Source organism: Arvicola amphibius, chromosome 2 (assembly GCF_903992535.2).
Source record: "Arvicola amphibius chromosome 2, mArvAmp1.2, whole genome shotgun sequence".
Classification (NCBI taxonomy): domain Eukaryota; kingdom Metazoa; phylum Chordata; class Mammalia; order Rodentia; family Cricetidae; genus Arvicola; species Arvicola amphibius.
In genome coordinates this window covers 180,882,660-180,902,789 of record NC_052048.2, presented here as the reverse complement: position 1 = coordinate 180,902,789, position 20,130 = coordinate 180,882,660, and the positions used below count along the sequence as shown (strand labels likewise).

The 20,130-nt window shown below is 40.6% G+C and overlaps 1 protein-coding gene across 1 annotated transcript in view; it reads right to left on the bottom strand.

The window, feature by feature from the left end:
- Positions 1-20,130, bottom strand: part of Exoc4 (exocyst complex component 4) — a 722,780-nt gene that overhangs the window by 134,297 nt on the left and 568,353 nt on the right. Inside the window, exon 13 of the mRNA XM_038318719.1 lies at positions 15,126-15,281. Coding sequence (XP_038174647.1) covers positions 15,126-15,281 — 156 coding nt within the window. The remainder of the gene's footprint in view (positions 1-15,125; positions 15,282-20,130) is intronic.

Sequence of the window (20,130 nt, the reverse complement as noted above, 5' to 3'; positions counted from 1 at the left end):
CACATACAAACCAGTAACAAAACGAATCTGGGATATTGCTGCACATATGAAATTTAAGGACCATCCTTCGCAGCTCACACAGGCACCACCAGGGAAGGAGAAGAAACTCTGAGCTGAATGATGAGGAAATGCAGCATGTCAACATTTGTGGGACACAGCTAAAGCACAACTTAGAGAGGAATGTACAACTGCAAATGCTCGCATCAGAAAGGAAAAGCAGGATCAGTGAGGCCAGCTCTCACCCTTAGGTGTTGTCTTACAGTGCTATAGAAAGAGCAAATTAACCTGAAGTGAGCAGAAGGCAAAAGGTAGAGAAATGAAACATACAATCAGTAAAATTAATGAAACAACAAAGAAGGTTCATTGTAAAAATTAATATAATAAAACCCCTCAATTATACATAAATTGATAAAATCGGAGCTTGGTGATTAACATCTACAGTGAAATCACATCTACTGCCTATATATTAAATGAAGCATTACTGGAACACAGCTGCTCTCATTACCCATGTGCTGTGTACTATGGTTGCATTCACACTACAACAGAGTAAAGCAGATGAAAATGAAACTATATGGCCCACAAAGCCAAAAATGTTCACCATCTATGCTTTTCTGTCCTAAATAAATTGATGAATAAAAAAGTGGGGGGGGGGCACATACTGCTAATATTAAAAATTAAATGGGAGCTACTTCCAGAAAACCTATGGTAGAGGGACACATGGGAATAGTCAAACCTGTCTCAGGTCCTTGACTTCAGTAACTCAGACCAAAGAAATGAATAAATTCTCTGAAATGTTTAATTTATAACAGGGATTCAGAAGTAATAGGATCTATAAATATACACATATGCATGCACATTGAAGAGAGCAAAATAGTAACTAAAGGTTCTCAAAAGGAAAAAGAACAGATGGCTTCACTATAGAATCCTATCACACATTTAAAGAAAAAAATACTAGTTTTATGTAAACTCATAGAGCACATAAAAAACAGACAAAATGCTGACAAGAAAGTGAGGGCTCCTAGAAATTTCCTGTAACGTTAAATATGTACTGATCTTATGATGCAGCCACTCTTCTTCCATGAATAATGTGATTATTTAAAAGAATACTGGCATATAAAGACCAAAGGAATTTTTTAAGAATTAATGAGCAAGACAGCATCAGTTTTAGTTATGAGGGAATAAGACTGAACACAACTCAAATGTCTGTTAATATAAGTGTGGAAAAACACCATATCCATACAACAGAATACAACTCAACCATAAACGTAAATTACTAATGGGAACAACTGTTACTACTCTAGAGGTGGGAGGACCCGGGAGGGTGGAGCCAATAAATGAGACAAACTAGAGTCTCATGCAATAGCCAACTTTATTCAGAGCCTCAGACAGTTTATACTCTGAGGGCTAAGGAAGCTCACATGAGTAAAGTCCTCAGGAGTTCAAGCTGTATACAATCACAAGGGCAAACCACACACGGCAAAACCATGACTTTTCACAAAGGTATAACTGAATAACAGCACCAAGCAGTAATGAGCAAGCTGATGCAAACTCACTCCTACCCACTACACCTGCGAGGAGCACAAAAACACTTTCCAAGAACAATTCCATGTTTGGAAGAAACTGAGCTCACAAGACTTCTGTCTTGTTTTCTTGGCGTGTTCTCACAAGCACTCAGAATTCTCCCCACATGGCTCCATTCCTGGACTGTGCACTAACAACCATGGATGCGGAAAAGGCTCAAGCCAGTAAGACAAGTGAATGAAAAGACAGAGAAGAGTGTGCTCAGTATGAGTCTACTAATATGAAATTCTGCAATAGGCAAAGCTAATCTATGGTGAATGCATCAGAACTGGGAATGCCTTTAATGAGAAAGGGGGGCAAGGAATCTTTCTTGGATAAATTTTCCATATTCACTGGAGTATACGTTATGTGTATGTGTGTGTGTGTGTGTGTGTGTGTGTGAGAGAGAGAGAGAGAGAGAGAGAGAGAGAGAGAGAGAGAGAGAGAGAGAGGTGGAGGAGAGGGAGAGGAGAGAAAGGGGAAGAGAGTGAGAGAGGGTGAATTTGTCAAAACCCATCAAACTGCACACTAAGGTCACTACATTTCACTGCATTTACATGTATTTCATTAAGATCATACAAGAGAGGCAGTCCTGGTAATAATGTAATAAATTGAAAATGCACACCTACAGCACAGTAAGTGTGTGAGAAAGAGGAAGAAGGGATGGCTTGTGTGTTATGCTCTCACTGGGGATGAGCACAGAGAAACTACTGTACACAACTGAGCTTTTCCAGAAGAAAAAAGGCCAGGGTTGCTAAGCTTTGGGGTAAAGGTCCAGACATCAGAGTGAAGGCTCCAGCGTGCGAGGGGCAGCCTCACCATTATGTAGGCTCGCTGTGCAGAGCACACAAAACACAGCATCTTTTATGGAGCGAGTTTGGCAGCAAACCACCAAGTTCAAAGAGCTGCTTTCCAATTACAGGCTGAGATTTTAATCACAGGTCAAGGTAGGTAACTTAGTGATAAGTTCAAGTGCATTATTATGGGAGATGCATTACGTTAAAAATCCCTACTCCTATTTGACTCATCCCCACAGAATTTCTATGCAAGGAATTCTTTAAAAGTTCTCTGTAATTAGTTTTATTTTAAGCTGCTATTTTCTTCCCCAGCAGTGCAACTTTTGTTCTTTGGCCTATATTACTAACAATATATGTATTACATTAAAGAGTCACATTTTAAATTTCTGGTTAATTTCCAATTTTTATTTTTTGAAACAGAGTCTCACTATGTAACCCTGGCTGGCCTGGAATAGGCTAAGCAGATAATGCTGGCCTGGCCTTAAACCTGGGGCAAACTCCTCTATATTCAAGTGCTGGGATTATGAAGTGTGCCACGTGACCGAATTTCCAATTGCAAATGTAAACTGCAGTGCAGGTTGTTCTGTCAGGGTCTGTGTACTGTACCCCGAAGATTTCTATGCTTCCCATTCTCTGGATGGCATTTCTTGGGTTACATAGTAATGTAATACATATATCAATAACCTTTCTTTAACAACTACTGTGTAGTCAGTTTAATGTGTGTCATTCAGCCAATAAGGAGAGAGTGGTGCTCACACGAAGGACTGCTCACAAACACACACCTCTTTCACAAGGGGGGATTCCGGATTTGATCTTGGAACTGGATGGTTTCAAAACCTATTCTAAGTAGTTTCTGCTTTTTATGAGTGTTTTATCAGTTCTTCTGGGAGGGGGGTTGTAAAAAATTTTCAAAAATTTTACTACCTATTTAAGAGATTAAACATGCCCATTATCTTACAGTTGTGAGATCAACTAAGAGTTCCTATAATCTATGCTTGTAGTAAAATTCCCTAGCACAGCAGAGCTTTATCAGGCATAGCCCCATACTTCATATCAGATCTGTCGGCTTCATCTGAGTATCAGACACTTTGTGGTTTTTTTTTTTTATGTGTGTGTTTGTTTTTTCCTTCTTCGTTTGAGACATAGGTTTATGTGTCCCTTGTTAGCCTCAAACTTACTATGCAGCCAACCTGAGTGATGGGGTCACAAGTAATGGAGGACTCTCATTGGTTAATAAAGAAACTGCCTTGGCTTTTTGATAGGGCAGGATTTAGATAGGTGGAGTAGACAGCACAGAATGCTGCGAAGAAAGGAAGTGAGGCAGATGCCTCAGGCAGTCGCCATGACTCTCCTCTCCGAGATGGATGCAGGCTAGAATCTTCCCCGTAAGACACCACCTTGCAGTGCTACACACATTTCTAAATATGGGTTAAAGCAAGATGTGAGAATTAGCTAATAAGAGGCTGAAACTAATGGGCCAGGCAGTGTTTAAATGAATACAATTTGTGTGTTGTTATTTCGGGTGGGATCTGGGCGGCATGAAAAGCAGGCCTACTTGCCTTATCACTACACACAAGTGTGCACCACTATGCTCAGTTATTCTGTGCACTCTATCAACTTAGCTTTCTTAGCTTTTCTTAAAGCCCCCTTTAACTGCCCCACCCCTGTTCCTCTCTGATAGGCTAGTTTAAGTGAAGAAATACATATACCTACAATCACTAAAAAACAAAACAAACAAATTCCCAGGCTATATGCTATATGTACATATGTTTGTTGACACATGCATGGAAGAATCTGAAGAGCAGGCAGAGCAGGGCAAGATCATGGGCTCATCTCAGGCCTTACTCCATATGTCCTATATCTCTTTTTCAGGTACCAAGCATCCAAGTATTGGATATGTCCATGAGTAGACTAAAAACTTCCATGAAAACTGACACAGGTCCCAGTAAGCAAAAATCAACTGTGAACAGTGTATTACTTAGGGATCATACTTTAGGGCAGTGGCTCAACTTGCAAAACAAGTGCATCCACGAGTTTTAAACATTCATTTCTAAGTTAAGCATCCCAAGCGTGTTCTCAGTGTTTCCTTCATAGATGAGGAAGAACACTAGGTGTAAGCAGTGGACGCCATCTTCTCTCTCTCTCTCTCTATTATATATATAATAATATATAATAAATACATAATAAATACATAAATATTGTATTTATTATGTATACAATATTATGTCTGTTTGTATGCCTGCAGGCCAGAAGAGGGCACCAGACCCCATTACAGGTGGTTGTGAGCCACCATGTGGTTGCTGGGAACTCAGGACCTTTGGAAGAGCAGGCAATGCTCTTAACCTCTAAGCCTTCTCTCCAGCCCTCCATCTTGTCTCTTTAGTTACAAGGATCCATATGGTCACGCAGGTTTTCTGCCAGGAGACATGATGTTACTCACTCATACAGACAGCAAGAGTTTCCCACAAAGAACATGCTGTAAGCTTCAGAACTTTGTCAGTATAGAATTAAAATAATCAATAATCACTTGTGAGTTGGGCCTGATGTACCTTGACTTTCAACTATAGAAATGGAGTACAGCTGACATTGTACTCACAGCCTCCTCCGAGGGTCCCACCGTACTGACATTTGTGATGTCTTCCCCCCTCCCCCCCCCGGTTGTCACACAGTTCTCTTCAGAAGAACTTACGTCTTTGCTTAGCAGAGACACTTAGGAATCTGCTAGAAGCAAGGTCCACTAAGGGTCCAGTATTCTTGTAGCATTCAGAATAGGGAGAGAGGTGGGAGGTGGGAACGTGTGTGGCTGTGTAAGACAGCGCAGAGAAAAGAGGAGGCTGTCATAAAACCTGGAGAAAAATGAAGATGGAGTGAGATGATTTTTTTCAAGGGAAAAAACTAGGGTGAGTGTATTCGTGGGGAATCAGTGAACTGGCAAAAACACAGTAACAGGAATTGAGGGTGTATGGGACAATACTTAAGCAGGTAAAAATTTTAACATAAAGTAATAGTTACCATGGCTAAATAATCTATCACAATGAATGTTGGCCTATTATCTCACCTTTCCCCAGCTTCAGTTCTGTGTCCCAGAAAAACTCACCTCAATGGTTTAAAATTTATTTCTCCTAATTCTTCCAGAGATTATATTTCTCACTAAACAATCTGTTGAAACTGCTAACATTACTGTACTGATTTTAGACATTTTATTTATTTAGACAATACATCTTCTTACCTCCTTATTATGTTTGAGTTGTGGCTTTTGTGTGTTTAAAACACTTTTCCTTGGAGAACACCACTCACCGTACTAGACAGTCTGCTCACACCTGTGTCGCTCTGTCTGCTCACTGCTCACACCTGTGATGCCCTGACTGTCTGCTCACTGCCCACATCTGTGATGCCCTGACTGTCTGCTCACTGCCCACACCTGTGATGCCCTGACTGTCTGCTCACACGTGTGATGTCCTGACTGCTCACTGCTCACACCTGTGATGTCCTGACTGCTCACTGCTCACACCTGTGATGCCCTGACTGTCTGCTCACTGCTCACACCTGTGATGTCCTGACTGTCTGCTCACACCTGTGATGTCCTGTCTGCTCACACCTGTGATGTCCTGACTGTCTGCTCACTGCTCACACCTGTGATGCCCTGACTGTCTGCTCACACCTGTGATGCCCTGACTGCTCACTGCCCACACCTGTGATGCCCTGACTGTCTGCTCACTGCCCACACCTGTGATGTCCTGACTGTCTGCTCACACGTGTGATGTCCTGACTGCTCACTGCTCACACCTGTGATGTCCTGACTGTCTGCTCACACCTGTGATGTCCTGACTGTCTGCTCACTGCTCACACCTGTGATGTCCTGACTGTCTGCTCACTGCTCACACCTGTGATGTCCTGACTGTCTGCTCACACGTGTGATGTCCTGACTGCTCACTGCTCACACCTGTGATGTCCTGACTGTCTGCTCACACCTGTGATGTCCTGACTGTCTGCTCACTGCTCACACCTGTGATGTCCTGACTGTCTGCTCACTGCTCACACCTGTGATGTCCTGACTGTCTGCTCACACCTGTGATGTCCTGACTGTCTGCTCACTGCTCACACCTGTGATGCCCTGACTGTCTGCTCACACCTGTGATGTCCTGACTGTCTGCTCACTGCTCACATTGTTGATACCCTCCCTGACTTTACTTCAACCAGGAAGGAAATTGGAGGCTTATAGGAGGTAGGGAGAGGTGAGGATTTGTGAAAGAGATAGGCAGAGCTGATAGAAAGCTGAGCTGAATCTAGAAAGCTGAGCTGAATCTAGAAAGCTGAGCTGAATCTAGAAAGCTGAGCTGGGCAGGCACAGGAGAAAAAGAAGGGACAGCGGGTGATGAGAGTCTATGCTAAGAAGAAAAGCTGGGAATGATCAATAAGGAGGGCGGAAAACATGGCAGACTGGGAGTCTGGAAAAGTCTAGTAGGGATAGAAAAATAGAGGTAAGCAGGCAAGTGGTTCTTTATCACCTAGCAGGAAATTCAACGTGCAGTCTCATTGCTCGGCCCTTGCCTGGCTCACCTGCTCGGATTCCATCACATGCATCCTACCCACCATCATGATGGCTTGAAGTGGACTACATCAGAAGGACAGAATTTAAAATCTTTTATTAAGATGTCAAATGAGAGAAAGAGAAGTAGTATTAAATTAACACCTAAATGGAAATTATTAAATAATCCCATGACCTGAAATTGAATAAAACACAACATATAAAACAACAAATTAATGCTTTTTAAAAAGAATTAATAAAATTGTAAGTCTCAAATAATTGTCTAGGAAGATTAAAATTTCACAACCTGTATGGGAGATTTTATTCTTCATTTTCTATATGGGAGATTTTTTCATTTATTGCTAGTAGGAGTTTTGATATAAGAATAAAGCACTCAATTAAATCATCTTGAACACTGATATGTTTGTAGCTGAGTTTCTGGCTAACAACCTATCTGTTTTGTTTAATTTTGAGACTTAAGTCTGCTTCTCATCCTGACTTGCTTGACAATGTCCCATATCCATCCATGACCTTCATCTTGTTTAATTGAGGGATGAAAAAATTTTAAGCAAAGCATTTTCTACCCTTGCACTTAATCTATTCATGAGTCTGACTCATCTCCCCTTTTCTAATTGCATTTTAAAAGTCATATTAGGCATCCAGAGAGAGTGAGATAAGTGTCTGCATTCTACAGAACAATTTGAGAGATAGCTGAAGGCTTGGCCCATTGTATCACCTCTTTGCTCCTTCAGATTTATCTAGAGATTTCCAGCAGCTGCAGTTTGCTAAGGTCTTTCTTTAGCTGTTGCTTACATTATATTGGAGCCCTTTTCAATTTCAAGTGCAACTTCTCAGAAAATTGTGAATGTTATGCTTTATTCATATAATTTCTATATCTGAATATAATTCTGGCCTTGCTAGGTTTCTGCTTCTTTCACAGCTGTCTAGGCTGAGCTACATGAAGAAAGTTACGAGGGGTAAGAAAGAAGTGAACAGCAAAACGAAGAGGACTAGCTAGCAGGAGGCAGGCCTGTGAGCTTCCAGAGGGAAATTACTTCTCCCGGCTTTCACTGTGTGCTCCTCACTGGAGGTCGAGCTGACTTCCCAGTCTGATGGCAGTTTCATCCACTCCCCACTGACCAAGTCTACACAGTGCTGGAGGATTCCACAGGAGGAAGACAAGGGCCAACTGCTCGGCTTTAGCTCTGACCCTTTAAACACAGACGGTAGAACTCCAAGTGAATAGAAACCTAGAAATTATTAGAACCAACCCCTGAGCAATGAAACAATATTTTCCTGTTATTTAATCATCTCGTCTCCAAAATTTCATGCAACGAAAGCCCCTGACAGTGACTACAGCAGGCATCCGAGCCTGCAGTGAGGCATGAGAAGGCTGCCATCTAGACAGCGTAGTCCTAAGAATACAGAGCCACAGCTCTCCTTCGTCTTCTCTCCTACTCAGAACCGCTGCATCTTCTTCCCCAAATTTAAGCAACTAATTTTATCTATTTTTTACATTTTATCTTTTTGTATCTTCCTTCACTTCCCAACAATGATCATTTCTGTTTTCTTTGCTTTGAATAGACAGAGGAAATGAAGAGAAAGTGTTTTAAAGCACAGTATGGTGTTTAACGCACTGTCCTCCCGGACACATCTGGGCACATACTGTTTAAACACTTGCTAATGGAATGGAGAGAATCCACCAAAATGTAATATATTAAAAATACAATAATAAAATATATAGTCAAAGTGCCATCATGATGCATGTCTGTGACATTTGCAAAAAAAAAAAAAAATCTATCAGTCAAGACCATTAGGAGTCCAAAACCATACATTCTTGATCCAATTTTAGCTTGGCTGGCTACAGTGGGGTGCCTTGGCAGGCCAGACTACCTGTGTTTAAACCCCAGTTCTATCACTTGATGATGACTGTGTATATGAAGAAGTTTCTTTCTCCCAGTTTCCTCATTTGTTGAATGGAAATGCTAACATTTAGAGACTCACAATGTACGATGCTGAGCTCCGAGAGTCTTGTTGAAGAAAGGGAAGAGGGATTGTACCATCCAGAAAGGTCATGATGGGTGAACCCACAGAGACAGTTGACCTGAGCTCGCTGGAGCTCCAGGACGCTGGTCCAACAGTCAGGGAGCCTGTATGGGTCTGACCTAGGCCCTCTGCATGTGTGTGATAATCCTGTAGCTTGGTCTCTTAGTAAGGCTTCTAACAGTGAGAGCAGGACCTCTTCCTGGTGCTTAGCTGGCTTTTGGGATCCTGTTTCCCATACTAGATTACCTGGCCCCACCTTGAGGAAAGGGGAGGAGCTCGTTCTTGCCTCAACTTGAAATGGCATGCTTTGTGAAAGCCCATGGGAGTTCTGTCCCTTTCTGAATGGAGATGAAGGAGGAGTGGATGGGGATAGAGTGGGGAGTAGATGGGAAAGGGGAGGAAACAGGAGAAAAGGAGGGAGGGGAAACTGGTATGTAAAATAAATAAAAAGTTATATAATTAAAAAAATAGAGAATTACTTTTTATCATTTGCCATCAGTCTGCTATAATTCAAAACTAATCTGTAGGTTTCATACTTCTTTTTTTAATTTTATTTTTTAAAATATTTATTATGTATATAATAGTCTGTCTGTGTATATGCCTGCAGTCCAGAAGAGGGGATTAGACCCCATTACAGATGGTTGTGAGCCACCATGTGGTTGCTGGGAATTGAACTCAGGACCTTCGGAAGAGCAGCTGGTGCTCTTAACCTCTGAGCCATCTCTCCAGCCCCGGTTTCATACTTCTTGTTTGACCTTTATCATGTGAAGACTCAGATCCTGGTCTACTAAACAAACTTAAAAGTTTCCAGAGCTGGCTCTAGAGAAATGATTCTTATTCTTTAAAATTCAGAAACCATAAGTGAAAAGCATACCAGGTTTTGGGTGTCACCTTATGATCTACCCAACTCCTAGACAGCCCAGCCCTGTTTCTTTTACTTCCACCAACAGTGTCCTCCTGTTAATTACATCCCCCCCAAAAGCAAACTCTTTTTATCAGTGGATAGCTTTTATCAAAAAGAAATATATATATATATATATATATATATATATATATATATATATATACACACACACACATGTATGATGATGACAGGTGCAAAGACAATGGGCCAGAGAGCCTGCTTTTAGCTTCCTTGGGAACAAAAGGGTATTAGCTTTTTTCCTCCCCTATTAAAGCCCTAGCCTGACCTAGTTTTTTTTCCTCCTTCTATTCAAAGCTAAACCAGGAAATAATACATTTTATTTTTTTAGTTAAAAAACAAGAATAGAAAAAGGACTCATTTAATAATGAAGAGAGCATAGCCTTTATTCAATGCAAAGGGCACTGGATTCTATATTCATCTCTTCGCTAAATAGTCTTCTGAGCTTTAAAAACTAATTATAGGAGAAGAGTGACTTTCTAGTCTTTTTGGTTCATGCAGTGCTATCTGGTACTTTAATATGCTAAGTCAGGCCCTCTGTAAACTCTGCTACACTGGAGTATCAGTGAAGGGTCTCTCTCCTACTTATTTGGTTTCAATTTCTAATCTAGATACAGAATGCGACAGGTTAAAAGAAAGAACCCATCACATCTAAAGAAAGCAGAAATGAAATCTCTCTCTCTCTCTCTCTCTCTCTCTCTCTCTCTCTCTCCCTCCCTCTCCCTCCCTCCCTCCCTCTCCCTTCCCCCCTCTCTCTCTCGCACGTGCGTGCCATTTTCACTGTGTAGCCCTAGATATCCTAGAACTCACTTTGTAGACCAGGCTGGTCTTGAACTCAGAGAGATCTATCTGCTTCTGCTGCAATTAAAGGGTGTTACCACCACCCACCGAAATTTTATTTTCTTATGATGGTTTTCAAACCATATTCACATGCAAAACATGAACAAACATCTCAGGTTTAAATCAGCAAAATAAACCAGACTCTATGGCCAAATTTATAAAAAAAAAAAAACCCATGAGGACAAGCAAAACTAAACTATAATGGTAGAGTTGGAATGGGCTTACTCTGACGGTAGAGTTGGAATGGGCTTACTCTGACGGTAGAGTTGGAATGGGCTTACTCTGACGGTAGAGTTGGAATGGGCTTACTCTGATGGTAGAGTTGGAATGGGCTTACTCTGATGGTAGAGTTGGAATGGGCTTACTCTGATGGTAGAGTTGGAATGGGCTTACTCTGATGGTAGATCTTTGGGGGATACTAGGAAGATTTGATTTTTTGATCTAGTTATATGGGCATATTTCACTGAGACCAAAAATGAAGAAATATTTATACCATTGGCTTTTCCTTTGAGTTTAATATGACGAGTAGTCTGATTGATCAAAACAAGAGTAAAGAAAGCTGGATCCTTAATTCTAGCTCTTCGAAATCCAAGGCAGGGTCAGAGAGAAGCTGCATTCCCACCTCAGCATCTCTTCTGGAATAGAACAGTCTCCTTTTACACTGATCTACTGAAGATAACTAATGCAGCTGATTAACAATCTTTTGCAAGCATACATTACAATGAAGTTCTTATATGAAAATAAACTGAGGAACAATAAGACACACGATCATTTGAAATACGGGTACAAAGGAAATTATCATCCAGAAATTGCTTGTAATTCAACTATTGAGGTTAATACATACATTTAAACGAACAGAGTTAGAAGAAGGGGTAGGAATGTGCTTACTCAGACCACTTGAGAATACAGTAAAATGATGATTTGACAGCAATTCTGTGAAAGCATAGCACCTCGGGGCTTGCTTTCTGTATTAAGGTCAGTTGATTATATCTACTTGAGTGCTAATCAATCATTGAATCATTCATTATCTCTTGTGCTGGTAGATATGAGAATATTTTACTATTAAAGTCATATGAACATAATCTCAGTTGAGGAAAGTTTAGGTTACAGAAGAGTAAAAATTAAAAATTAATGTTTTTGGTTTTTTTTTTTTTAGATGCTGGGGAACCACTACACCAAAGTTTCCAAGTTTTCTCTGTGACTTTTGTATAAGAAATCATTATTACAAAATGCTCCATCCATACAATAAACAATAAGCTGCACTCATTTACTATAGACAGTCTCTTCTGTGGAAGATTGGGTGAGTGAATAAAAGGCAATCTGTTGAGTTGGAGAAGACCATAACAAGGTTTTCTGTAACAAAGAAGTAATAACCTGATATACAGATCACTCTTACAAAGATCACTCCTACAAATCACTAGGAAAGCCTCTCACTCCAAACATAATTAAAATTAAGCAACAGCTCTGAAACACACACACACACACACACAAACACACACACATACACGCGTGCGCGCGTGCGCGCGCACGCGCATGCAAATCATGAAGACCAATAAATATATAAAAATACAGAGAATGGCCCAGCATCAGCCATGAGAGAAATGCATACTAAATGACATCAAATTACCTAGTGCTCACATTAGAATGGCTGCTATCAACAGATGGAAGATACCCAGTCCTGATGACACACAGGCCAACGGAAACTCGGATAGACCACTGTGAAGATGCAAACTTTTAGGCCTACTCTGTCTCTGATTTTTTCTTAAGAAATTGATTTTAAATTGCATGTGTGTGTCTCTGTGTGTGTGAGGTGGGGGAGATATTGTGAGTATGGGTGTCTGAAGAGGCCAAAAGAAGGTGTCAGATCCTCTGGAACTGGAGTTACAGGCAGTTGTGGGTGCTGGGGATAAAACTTGGATCCACCGTAAGAGCAGTTTGTGTTCTTAATGGCTGAGTCATATATTTCAGGCTCCTTAGGAATACTTTAGAAAATTGATATTGTGGACCCTTAAAACTTGCACACACTATTACCCAGCAATTCAAGTCCTAACATATGTCCAACAGACATGCATACACATCTCACTCCACTTAACTGTTAAGGAATATTTAACAATAAAGGTGTGTTGCATTTGTTTAACTATGTAAAGATGTGTTGCTGCTTTACCTTGCCTGCCCATGGCACTTGACTGGTCTAATAAAAAGCTGAACGGTCAATAGCTAGGCAGTAGAGGGATAGGCAGGACTGGCAAGCAGAGAGAATAAGTAGGAGGAGGACTCTAGGCTCGGGTAGAAAGAGAGAGAAAGGGAGATGCCCAGGGCCAGGGAGACAGCCAGGCAGCCACCAGCCAGACATGATAGAAGCAGGAAAGTAGGACATATAGGAGGAAAGAAAGGTAAAAAGCCCTGAGGCAAAACACAGATAAGGACAAACAGGTTAAATTAAGTTACAAGAGCTAGTAGGACAAGCATAAGATAAGGCCAAGTACTCATAACTAGTAAGTCTCCATGTCTTTATTGGGGAGCTGGTTGACAGCCAAAAGAAAGCTTGCTAAATTTAATATCCTACAACTTTTCAATTGTAACTATATATAAGCTAGTATCAGGAAAATTTTACCTACTGTCAGTGAAAATAACTATATAGGTGTGGAGAGTTAACTGTATGAACAGCAAAGACACTGTATCAATTACTTTCTGTTGCTGTGGTAAAATACCATGACCAAAAGCAAATCATGAGCAGAAGAGTTTATTTTGGTTATAGTTGTTTTGTTGGGACCTCTAGCTTACTCTTCCAGAGTCTGGGAAGCCCCATCTCTCTCCCTAAACCCTGTCCACTCAGAGAATTTCCAACAAAGAAAAGGTGCCATGAACCCAGTTCTGCATTCTTGGCGGCTGCGGCAGCTCCTCCCCGAAGTTGCCGGAAGCCTAAGTCCAGGCCTAAAGCACTCAGCTTTTAAGGATACTTGGGCACAAACCCAGCTTGTGGTGGATACATCATCACCCCTTGCCTATAGGCTGTATAAGTCCCTACTTTAGTTTGGGTGTGTGACTTCTCCTGCCTTGACCTCTGGGGTTGAAGAACTTACCCGGGAGTTGCTTTGCTCAAATAAACTTATTTTACTTTTTCACTTCAGTTTGCTTACTGCGTAGGTAGAGAAACCTATTATTGCGATACAGAAAATCTATTAATGGTTCCAGAGGGAGACTTCATAATGGCGGGAGAAGCATGGCAGCAGAGGGCAGTTATAGGAAGCTTAGAGATCACATCTTCAACCGCAAACACAAAGCTGAGAGAATGAACTGGAAGTGAGACAAACCTATGAGCTCTTAAAGCCTGCCCCTAGGCTATACCTCCCAAACCCCAAACAATGCCACTAACTGGGGACCAAGTATTCAAATACCTAGTATATCGGGGACATTGTCATTGAAGCCACATTGTCTACAGTTTCAGTCTACATTTGGACAGAGATGAGCTACTGCTTCATCAGAAACTGAAAATAAGATCATGGTCCTTAACTTTTAAAAATTATTTAATTTTATTTTTGGTATTTGCTGCTTATTCTGTGTGTGTGTGTGTGTGTGTGTGTGTGTGTGTGTGTGTGTGAGTGAGACTCTGGGTCTCATATGTCCAGGCCAGCTTGGAAATCTCTGTATGGTGAAAGGTAACGGGACTCCTGACCTTCCTGCCTCTATCTCCTGAGTGCTGGGATTCCAGATAAGCCGTACTTTCCCAGCTCTTGGTCTTCGCTTTGTAAAACTGTGTTTCTTTTATTGTACCATCTGATTTTTCGCTTAGATACAGGGATAAGAAGAACGAACCCAAGTTTAACACGCTAAAGCACTGCTGCCATCATTTATCTACTGTACACAGCTCAATGATAACCTAAGTGAGAACAGTTTACTCTTGCAAGGCAGATGTAGGAAAACGTCCAGCTTCATCAGATTCCATGGGTTAAGTCAATAAAATGCACAAAGACAAATGCTTAGTGATAAAGTTAAAAGAGAGACCTTACTTTTGTCAAAACAAATGGAAACAGCAGGGACAATACAGTATGTGTGAATGAACATGGGAATTACAGAACATGCTTGCAGTGCTTGACATACTCTGAGCTGAACTTTATCTTACCATCAGTTTGTCAAGGGGCAGAGTCAGAAGAGCTTTGCAGAATGAATGAATGGACAAATGACTGTATTTGTACCTGTCCATAAGTTGAGGCGTGTTAGCCCAACTTGGCAATGCTTTGGTTGGGTTCACAACTTCTTGCTGACATCTGAGCCCAAGGTACACTCGCATGAGAAAGGAAAACAGCTTTTTAAAGTTCAGCCAACTGCTGCTTGATCTTTAGAATCAGCACCGCTTCATTTGAGAAAGGATTTGCTGAGCGCATGGGTTTTCCTCCCTCTATCTAACATAGTTTAGAAAGTAGACATTTACCTTATGAAGTCTTCTTCTTCTTCCCTCTTGGGCCTCAACTGTTTGGGCTGAGCCATGTTGGTCCAGTTTGGCAGTGACTTCAAGAGCCGGCTGATGTCGTCATCTTTCGCCCAAGATGCACTGATGACAAGTTTCTCTTCTGACTGGACAATGCCCCTGGAAATGGCCACAGAGAAATGGATATCAGTGAGTGTTTTCTTCTGCTTTGCTGTAGAAAAAGACGGTATGGCCACCTCTTCTTCACACAGTCCATCACCTGTGTAGGCATTGCTGGGAAACGACACCCCAGGTTTCAGTTTCCAACTGTTGAATAATCATAAGCTGATAATACTGGTTGACAATCTTATAATTGCTAATATCTTATGTTGAACACAAATGTATGGAAAGTTTGGGTTGGAACTTTCAATAAATACTCAGAAAATAAAAAGTAGGACAATCATATTTTTAAAATGCTGTTTAAATGACAAACAGTGGTATCTGAAAGGTGACATAAGTGTTATAATATACTGTTCTCTGACTTTTTTAGTTTATGCTACCAATTAGTTCTATGTGAAGGTAGCTTTTGAATGATGGACAAACATCCCTCTATTCAAAGCAAACCTACTATCATAAAGAAAGTCTGTGCCCCAAATGTCAGGCAGGGAAAACCTTTGATTATAGCTAACTCTACTGGGCTTTGGCTACTGACCTAGAGTTGACAGGCTTCTAGTCCTTTAATAGGGCCCATGGGCTCACTATTAATTCTGCCCTTCCCAGAACGTTCCTGAAAAGTCACCTTAAATGTTCAATTTCAACTTAATTAAAAAGACTCTCTTTCTACTCAACATTTCTGCTACCATAGCTGATTTTAAGGGTCTAAAAATTCTCCTTAGCAGTCCTTCCTGACAGAAGTGACATTTACTTATGGAATGTTCATGAGCTGGACACTCTTCTGATGATGATTAAGTCTCCAATCTCTGGAGTCTTCTCTCATCACCGGCAGGGATATCTTTCAGTGCTAAGAATCATACTGAGATACAGCACACATCTTCAGATAAATATAAATGGTGCATACGAACCTACAGGAAAGGTGCTTTGACCCAACAGACAATTCATGTGATAGACAAGAAAAGATGAGGCTCACAAACCCTGACTCGTTGCAGCCTGACCCTTCAGTTTCCTATTGCAACAATACTTCCCTGTTCTTTTTAAAGAAGACAGCTTAGCAGAACTAGGGGTGATGGCTGGGATTTTTCTAGCTCACCTCAAGCAGAGGTTTTCAGATAAAAACTGTGGTCAGAGATATAAACTTACGACAGCATCATACAGCATGATACTACCTCAGATTTCTAAAATCCCATTGCAGAGAAGCCCTGAATAGTCTTTGGTAATATGAAAATGTGTCTCTGATCTGCTTTCTCTCCATATTTAACTTAGTGGCCATTTAAAACATTTGTCTTATAGATCCTCATTGCTCATCTCTATATCCTTTATGTCTGAGAATAGAGAGCACATATTGCACACTTGAGTTTCTGTCTTCAGCAGCATATTCAGATACGTTTTACCTTCCTTCATTTCTCGTTATCTCTCTACTTAGGCTCGCGGGCATCCCAGGCCATTCTTGCTCTTTCTTCCTATATTTCACGTCTCTCCATGACACAATTCCCTAGTCTGCTAGTTTTCTAAATAATGCATACACGATTTTCTTCCTGACCCAGAATTCCTCTCTTTCAAAGTTCTTCTCTCTCTTTAAAAGCTTTCCATCGAATGATTGGCCAGAGCATCCTGGCTGCACCCATGAATGGGCCCAGCCCTTGTATAACTTCTGCACAGATTAAATCTCCATCTTTGTGTGTTGCAGGAAGTATCATCTTTTTCTTTTTTTGCCTCTACCTGTAGTCTGATACCAATGTGGTCCTCTCAGCATCAGTCTTTGCTTGTTCCTGTGGCTTTTAATTCCTTTTCCATTTAGGAAATATGGAGACTTAGTTTCTTTTTGAGTTTGATTACCATTTAGAAATACTTCTAAAGCTAAAGATTTTTTAACAATTTTGTAAATGTTAACAGGAAAAGGGCTTCCTAAATCTATTCTCTCCACATTTTTGACAGGTAGTTAAAATTTAGTCTTAAGCCAACATTATCCATACTTGATTTAATGGCCATTTAAAATATCTATCTTGTAGATTTCTCAAACCAGCATTCCCGTATTGACCTACCCTATTGGCATGTCTTAAATCTTGAGGCTCTTTGACTATTCTGAAGTTTCTAATGTTTTATTTCCCTTTTCTCTTCTACATCTGCTTATTCTTTTTACCATTCCCTCCTGGTTCTATTAGTGTGACCAGAACCTACTAGGAAGCCAAAGTAATAGTTCCTTTCCTGTGCCCACTCCTTACATGCTGAGTCATTCAGGCCAATGCATTCCTCACTTGGGCAAGCTTGTCTTCTGCACAGACTGGTGATTGTTCCATTACTTCTCACTCTGGTTTCTACATTTGAAAGGTTAACTAGAGAATTCTTAGTTGACAGTTTGCTTTGTTTCAAAGCAAATGAATTAAAAAGAATTCAGTAATTTCCATTTCTCTCTTCTCGTTAGACACCTGGCATCCCCTATTCTAGTCATCCTGTAATTCCAATCAAGAATAGTCTTCTTAATCATCAACAGTGACCACATCCTGTTAATTCCATGTTTTTAATATCTTATGAATAGTCATTTCCTGTCTAGATTCATTGCCATTAATTGGCATTTAAGCCCTAATCATTTCTCATGTGAACTTGGCAATGACTCAGTAACTTGGCATCTTGCCTGGAGTTATGAGATCATTAGTTGTTCTTATCATGGCAGGAGGGTCATCTCTGTAAATTAAAATACAATGCTAGTCCCCTCTTCAGAACCAGACAGCAGTGTGTGAACATCTACCTGTTCTGTGCTACCTCCTTTGTCCCTGCTCACTACTCCAGGCCACTCCCCTCCACAGGCTGGCATGCTGGCTAGACATCCTATCCAGAAGGATAGTTCCAAAGTGGAAGGTACTGTCTCCTTTTCTTTACACTATCATATCTTGTTTGCATGGTTTTACTCATTAAAGGTTACTTTGGTTCTATCCTTGCTATTACTATGTGCATCTTTTTGTGTCCTGCTGTCCTTATGGGAGAGGTTTTGGTCTTGACTGTGCACTAGAATCACTTAGGGGAGCTCTTAAACAACAACAACAACAACAACAACAACAAAACACACAAAACAAACAAACAAAAAACCCAGGATGCCCAGGGCATATCTAAGACTAAACAAATCAGAACCTGGGGGCGGGGGGAGCACCATGTGGGGGATGGAATCTTTAAATTTCTCATGCCAGGGTTATTAATATCTCTCCTCTCACTGCCGCTTTTTCTTAAACAAACAAACAAACAAACAAACAAACAAACGAGGATCACAAACGGAGTGAGTGTTTCGAGGGTACTTAACTGCTTGTCAGTTTTCTTAGCACCTAGCACGACATGTATGAAAATATAAAAACTGAACAGGAGATAAAAAGACTTCTTGCACTAGTCTAGGTAACTCATTAATCTGAGGCCATTTTAGTGGGTTTCTTTTCCCCGTACTTAACTCAGACCAGTCACTAAGTCAGTGGTTTCAGCCAAAGCACAGATTTACTCCATGCCTCTTTAAATCACTAGGATCAGAAGCCGTGAATAGCGAACATATGTGCCTCTTCTAAAAACTCAACAGAAGCAAAGTCCTCACACAGAAAAAAAATGAACCAAGGAGCAATTGTTGACAAGCCTTGCCCTGCACCCCACTTCCTTCTAGGTGGTCTATTATGTGGAAAGCCTCTTCAAAACCTTGCTTTCTCTGTGAGTTTGTTGACCACGACATATAAGGATTTCTCTCCTTGGAAAAGACACAAAGCAAAACCTTCGCTTTTGTATGGATCGCCTACCTCTCAGTATTTCATTCTCTACGGAGAAGCTGGCCTGTGGACCCCACCTGCTCACCAGTTCTCTACGGAGACGTTGGCCTGTGGACCCCACCTGCTCACCAGTTGTCTTTTTAGGTCCTAGAGGTCATTTAAAGGTTGTCACTTTTAATGGTCTTCAGAATTAAAGAATAATATTTTGTAATGTGGGTAAATTATTTGCAAAGTAAATTTCAATGTCATAGCTATAAGGAACCTTGGTTGAGTAGTTCAGTTCCCTTTAGAGACCCATTATAGGTGAAATGCTACTTTGCAGAGTTAGAAGCCCAAGCCAGACTCACTTTTCCAATTCTTAAATCCTGAGCCTGTCCAAGGAAAGTGGTTGTATCCACACCTGTAAGAGGGTATTATACATTTTGGATAGTTGTTGCTACAATCTTTTATTTTAGTACTCCATGGAACAAAAAGAAACAATATCTAAGATACTCATTGTGTTAAAGGTACCCAGATTATTTACTTAAAAAACACTGCTTTTAAAAGTTCAATAATATACTACTACCTGGTATCATTTTATTAAGGAACAGTAATCTTAATTAATCTAATTGTTAATATACTGCTCTCAAAAGACAATATATTAATTCATACTGGAATAAAGATAAAGCCAAAAGAGCAATTCTGAATACCTAACCTGAAATACTGACATCCTGTAGGAAATAATTACCCTAAAGGAAATTTTTCATTTAAATGCAACTGTCTTTATTATTTTTTCATTTAGTAACGAAGCAAATCAGGTGGGCTATAAAATTCCAGGACATATCTAAACAGCTTTAAAAAAGGACCCCAGCATTCCCAACAAGTATTCTGCTAAGGGGAATGAGGTTGATCATTCCAACTAGAACCATAATCTACCAATTAATTCAGTTTGATGGGCAATGGACAGATCCATCTGCATAACTATTTGTGCCCTTCCCAGGGGAGAGGAAAATAGGTGTGTCTCTTCAAACAGGTGATGGGGTGCCATGAGAAGAGTCTCCCCTCTAGACATGGCTGAGTGGATTTCATCAGAAAACATCTGCTGATGTCAACTGGCTCAAACACATGTTTCTTGC